The 5,892-nt window shown below is 34.3% G+C and overlaps 1 protein-coding gene across 2 annotated transcripts; it reads right to left on the minus strand.

The window, feature by feature from the left end:
- Nucleotides 1-2,749: 2,749 nt before the first annotated feature.
- Nucleotides 2,750-5,588, minus strand: LOC129892046 (uncharacterized). 2 transcript variants are annotated; one of them, XM_055967580.1, is made up of 3 exons: nucleotides 5,278-5,568; nucleotides 3,222-3,354; nucleotides 2,750-3,073 (listed from the first exon to the last, which is right to left on the minus strand). In XM_055967580.1, the coding sequence occupies exons 1-3, from the start codon at nucleotides 5,538-5,540 to the stop codon at nucleotides 3,017-3,019; spliced, it is 453 nt and encodes a 150-aa protein (XP_055823555.1). In that variant the 5' UTR covers nucleotides 5,541-5,568; the 3' UTR covers nucleotides 2,750-3,016. The 2 variants fall into 2 exon arrangements, with proteins under 2 accessions (XP_055823555.1, XP_055823556.1); XM_055967581.1 differs by lacking the exons at nucleotides 2,750-3,073; nucleotides 3,222-3,354 and adding an exon at nucleotides 3,365-4,136 and having other exon boundaries at nucleotides 5,278-5,588.
- Between the last annotated feature and the right edge of the window lie 304 nt (nucleotides 5,589-5,892).

Below are 5,892 nucleotides of genomic sequence, written 5' to 3' on the forward strand. Positions count from 1 at the left end.
AAACGATTTTGTCTAAAGAATGGTCTTTTAATGTTGGACAAAAAATTCAATCAATATTTTGAAGGGTCTTCATGCTTTTAATATAGTATAGATAGATTCCCAGGACCCAATATATGTTACTCGTTATGTCTCAATTTATGTGACATCAATAAAATCTTAAAAGTTGATATAAACCTTCTAACTATAAATTAAATAAAGTTGAGGTGGAGTGATTATCTTAGAAATGAGAGTTTTAGAAAATTCTTCAATACTGTTAGGAATTCATAAGGTATATTGTATGGTGGAATAAAAAACCATAGCAATAACAAAGTTAATGTAATTTCACTAATAGAATACGAGGAGAGTAGAATCAATCCCTACCTTAAATAACATATCAAGGTTATAACTAACCATGTAACAAATCATGAGTGGGGTGCAAATAATAGTGGATTGATTTAAGTTAGATCCACAATCCGTATACAAAAATATTTACACCATCAAATTACATTTTAAGAAGGTTACGTTTATATGTAAATTAAGCATAACCTAATGTTGTAAGAAAAATATATTACACACTTACATGTATATAATTAAACTCGATCTTCAATAGACAATTAATTAAAAATCAAAGAGAAAAGAAGAAAAGATTAAGGATGAAAAATATTGCAAATATAATATGGCTTGGATCGACATTGGTAGAAATTAAAAACTTAGATCGATCGCATATATCGATCATGCACGTGATGCTTTCTCATGCACTCTCATAGTCATCGCCGCGGAAACTATTCCCACCATCTCCGCTATAGTTATCATCTCCACCATCTTCTTCTCCTCCGTCACTACTAGCATATCCATCATCACCACCAATACCATATCCACCATCATCATACTCATAGCCACCATCAACCGTAACACTATCATTAACAGAGTTATTCTCACCGTTTCCATAATAAATACCCTCATCACTAATGTATTCACTATCACCATCATCGCCATTATGATCATCATCATTTGTATAGACGACTTTAGAGGTGGACCCTCCTAAAGCAATTGTATTCGTTGCACTTTTTTGTGGATACGTGTAATATTCATCGTGTTCTTCAAAATCAGATAAATCAGGATCCAACGGAGCCGAATGAGGAAAACTCCAATCGCGCCTTATACTTCGACCCTTTTCGAAGCCTCCGCTACATAAACAAGAGAAAATGGATGTCATGTTATTCTAATCAATTGTTCGTGTGAAGAAGGATAATTAACATTATGAAGTAGCACTAAGTAGGATTAAAATATTTTTGGACCTTATCAAGTTGCTTAACTTAAATACTAATAAATGTGTAAATAATGGGGAGATTTTTATTTGTATTTGGTAAGCTAGTTAAGCCCCACGGAGTTTCTTTATATTTTTATGATTTATATAAAATTAGAGTGGTTGAAAGCTGAAAGCTGCTTCAGTAGAAAACAATATAATATCGAAGCTGGAAAATTTTATCCTATATACAGAAAAAAAATTCTAATAAGAGGGTAAAATCGAATATATTGGCATATATAACACATTAAATAAGTTCAACCACATTTTATCAGCAACTTGTCATCAATTTTCTGTCACATGAGCTGGCATATGCTTCTCGGATATTCTACGATTAAGGAGTTAACTTATATGTATTGATAGTGTAAAAAATATTTTATATCATCATATTATGGGTAATTTTTTACATAAAAATGAGATTTATATATAATCTTGAAAATAAAACGGGTTATTGATTATTACAGGATGTATATAAATGACTTGTTCGTATAGAAAATCTTTACATATATTGGCGGATATTAATTATTATTCAATAATTAAATAGAGGAGTAATTAATTCTTTTATGGGGAAAAAAAGGAAGAAATTAAACTATAACATTTTGTACAACTCACATATCTAATTACATGGATTCTCACCAAAATAACAAAATAAAAACAATACCAAAAATAAAATATGGGAAAAAAAAAACTAGCCACATGCATGTGGCACGTAAACATTATCTTAACAATATTAGTTTAGTACCTACAATTTTGACTGAGTCAACTTCCTCCGCCACCATCACGGCCACCACCTCCATCATCACGGCCACCATTACCATCAATAGCTATGCTAGTCAGAGCTGCTGACATGGCGGCAGCACCAGCCACGAGGGCAGTACCACCGCCACTCACGTCATTGCCGTTATAATCTCCCCCTCCTATTCCATCAGAACCATAAGTTTGACCAGAAATTGACGCTCTATTTCTTCGCCTCGCATCGATCCCGGCAGGACGCTGTTCACCATGCTTCTTTTTGTTATTGTTGCCTTTTTTATAACAAAAAGTGAAGAAAATAACAGATACAATAAAAGCAGAAAGAAATAATATGATTGCTATAAGGTACACCTCCATTATTATGATACAAAAAGTCGAAAATTTTGAAGAATTTTTAGACGAATTTTTTCATTATAAAAAATATGGAGGCTTTGAATTACGTGACAATTGTACAGGAAAAACGGTGTGTGCATGTGAGTTCAATTAATTTAAGTTTCGTACAACTTGGGTTTCGTTGATTTTAAGTAATTAGTTTCTTGAATTTTCTTTAGATGACAACGCAACATGATAATCTTGAGACTGATTTGTCCTTTACCCTTGAGAATTAATCAAATTGATAGCGAGAGGAAGAATCAACGAGACGAGTATTCTGATAACGAAAATCATGAAGAGAATTTTAGACTCAAGATATGCAAAAATGACGCATTATAATAGCATCTGGCATAGTTCAAGCCAACGAATAACCACTCAAAAGTATTTTATACGCTATAGCGATATATTTCTCTATCACTAAGCTTGTATACTATCGACATTGATACATTTATTAAGAAGTTAATTACATCTGCTTTAGATTTCGTCCAACAGTTAATTTCTCACTTTCAACAATACAAGAATGCAAAATCTGTGTAGAGCAACCAATTTGTCTTGTTACAGAAGTCGCGATCTCTTTAACCTTCAAGTGGTTGTTTCGAGGATGCCTTAGGACGGCTGATAAAGACCTAACATATGCCCATCCACACACCTCAAAGCAGCAACCTACAAGACAAGAACCATGTTATAGATCACTTTCATCAACATAAATGCTGAATGAAGCACAAAATTTTGAATCAATATGTAAATTATAACGAGCATAAACCATTGCCTGTCAACAATTATGAAAGCAACCTTATGAAATTTTGGTTACCTTTCCATGGATTTCATATTTTATGGGGCCATCCAACTCAGCACCTAAAGCCAATAGCTTGGTCACCGAGTTGTTTATATCATCAACTGTAAAGGACAGGAGGGATGAGTATCCTTTCTGCACAACAATGTCACTGTAAAACTGAAGTTAGCAGCTAACCAGTTGTATGATTTTCAATAAACAAACAAAAGAAAAACAGAAGCACAAACAGAAAAAAGTGACCAATTGATATGAAATAATTTTAATCAGTAAGCAAAGACAGACATTGTCATAGTTAATGTGCCGGTTTTAGACGCAGACTAAAACCTGAAGCAACAACCTTGTGAAGACTACTGAATGAAGTTATGACAGAAGAACAAAAAAGAAAAAGATCCTAGGGTCATCACACATATTCTCATATTAGAAGAGAGATGATTGGATAAAGGAGCAATGACTAAAACTGCAACGGAATACAAACCACAGAATAGAGTAATCAAAGGATATCAAACTACGCTTACCATATATCCAAAAGCAAAACAGAACTCTAAACTAAGCAGATGGATGTCCAGGACTGTGAAGGTGATGCAGTAAGAGTTGAGGTTTATTATAACTCGACCTTATCTTGACAAGTATAAACTCTTTCAAACAACAAATCATCCTTGTACACACTGAACCGGCCTTAGTACATATACTAGATGGTTCATAGACCATAGTTGCACACTTGCACTAGAAGGGCTAGAATGTTCTAACTCTTCAGCTTGTACGGATGTGGTTCTAGACTTTCTGAACACTCATCACAGCTTAAGAATCTGATCCAAGATATGATCTTCTGTCTGACAGCCCACGAGTATCCAGCTCAATATCAGATACTCCAAAGGAGCTTGAGTGAGGTTTGCATCATTATCTAGAACGCCTATAACCTTTATCCTGCCAGAGCTGCACAACATGTAATTCCTCAATAGAAGATCAGCATAATATTGGATTTGGTACTATGATACTCCGGAAATCTACAATGCCTAGTCCAACAATGGATTTTATTATTCCTCCTCACAAACGTCCCACCAGAATCACTCATATGTTATACCTTGATCTAAAACTAGTATAGCACAGGTAACTCAGTATGATGTAAAATAAAAAAGAGGCTTTTTCTAATCCAATTTACTCTAACTAAAGGAATAATTCTTTTTTCTTAAAGTATATTATCCGATGATCAGAAAAGGAACAAAATTATTAGCTAACAAGAGAAAGATCTCAAGCAATGCAATGAGAACACACTCATAAACCGCTGAAATTCGAGAAATGAAAGGAGCTACTAGAGGTTCCACATGGATTTCCCTGTTACTTCAGTGGACAGCAGCCACCGACAGAAATACTCCGGATGTCCCAGGATGTTTGCCCTTTCTTTTAATAAAAATGGTATTTGTTTTTATTAAATATGTTCCAAGGAGGTACTATAGCAGTACAACAAAGATTTGTTCCTTCTATTGGTTGAAGAGTACATAACCTCAGACTGAGAAGCAAAGTCAGTAACCATTTTCTTCTTACACTATACGAAAAAGACTCCCGAGACATATACTTCAAAATATGCATATAGGAACTACTCCTCAAAGCTGCCTTCAACTCTTAGCGATGACCTGTCCATTCCAATTCAATTATAATTCTCGAAAACCACTCTTTCAATATAAACACTAAATCGACAGAACCCAAACTGAAGACATTATCACATGTTTATCATCAATCAACTGCTTGTAAGGAGAGAAATACTAAACGATCCAGAAATTCTTAAAAGCCACTAACTTTTAAGTATAAACACATTAAACTACCCAACACCAAAACCCAAGTTGAGAACATCAACACATATTTCTGAACAATAACATTTTAGATGGGTATTCAAGACAATTGGCAAGGGAAAGAAACACATTTAATGAATAAAAATCTTGAAAATCTAAAAAAACCAACAAATTTCAAATATAAGAACACCAAACCCCAGAACCCAAAATGTGAACTTTAACACGTCTTGATCCACAATCAACTGTTTAGATGATGATTCAAGAAATTTGGCAGGAGAGAGAAGTACCTTGATGAATGCATGAGAGCAAGTTTGAGGGGCCCAGATTGGAGCTCAGCCCATCTATGAGTACAGACGTTAATGGAGAAATCCAAACCATCTGAGTAAAATCTTGCTGCTTTTGGTACATCCTTGTGTAGCTGTAGTATCCATCTGAATGATGCCGCCATTTTCACCCGGAAGTGAGACGAACACTCTCCGTTTCTGAATTTAGAAGCTCTATCGGGTCGGGTCGGAACAAATGGGTCGCCTGGTTCAATTAACAACTCCATTTCAAATTGTGGACCCGAATTAGAGGGAAGTTGTTAGGCACTTTAAAAGATTCATTAGGAGCCCGTTTGGATTGGCTTTAAGTTTGTCAAAACCAACTTAAAGCCCCCTTTTAACTTTTGAACGTGTTTGTCTAATGCTGACTTTAAGCCATAAAGTTCTTAAAGTCAGTCAAAAATAAAAAGTTAGAATTCCTAACTTTTTTTTCCAAAGTGCTTAAAGTCATTTTCTTTGACCATGAAAATTACTTTTATATCCCTTATATTATAACTAAATTCCCAAACTACCTTTTTTTATTCTTTTAACCCTAAAATTCACATCATAAACACTTTTATCCAAACACTCAACTGCTTA

This window comes from Solanum dulcamara, chromosome 6, assembly GCF_947179165.1.
Source record: "Solanum dulcamara chromosome 6, daSolDulc1.2, whole genome shotgun sequence".
Classification (NCBI taxonomy): domain Eukaryota; kingdom Viridiplantae; phylum Streptophyta; class Magnoliopsida; order Solanales; family Solanaceae; genus Solanum; species Solanum dulcamara.

Excerpts from the sequence above, each read along its gene's own strand:
- LOC129892046 (XM_055967580.1), bottom strand. The coding sequence starts at position 5,540 with ATGGAGTTGTTAATTGAACCAGGCGACCCATTTGTTCCGACCCGACCC. Across the intron at positions 3,355-5,277 it reads GCTCTCATGCATTCATCAAG|TGACATTGTTGTGCAGAAAG; the intron begins GTACTTCTCTCT and ends TCAGTTTTACAG. Across the intron at positions 3,074-3,221 it reads AATATGAAATCCATGGAAAG|GTTGCTGCTTTGAGGTGTGT; the intron begins GTAACCAAAATT and ends CTTGTCTTGTAG.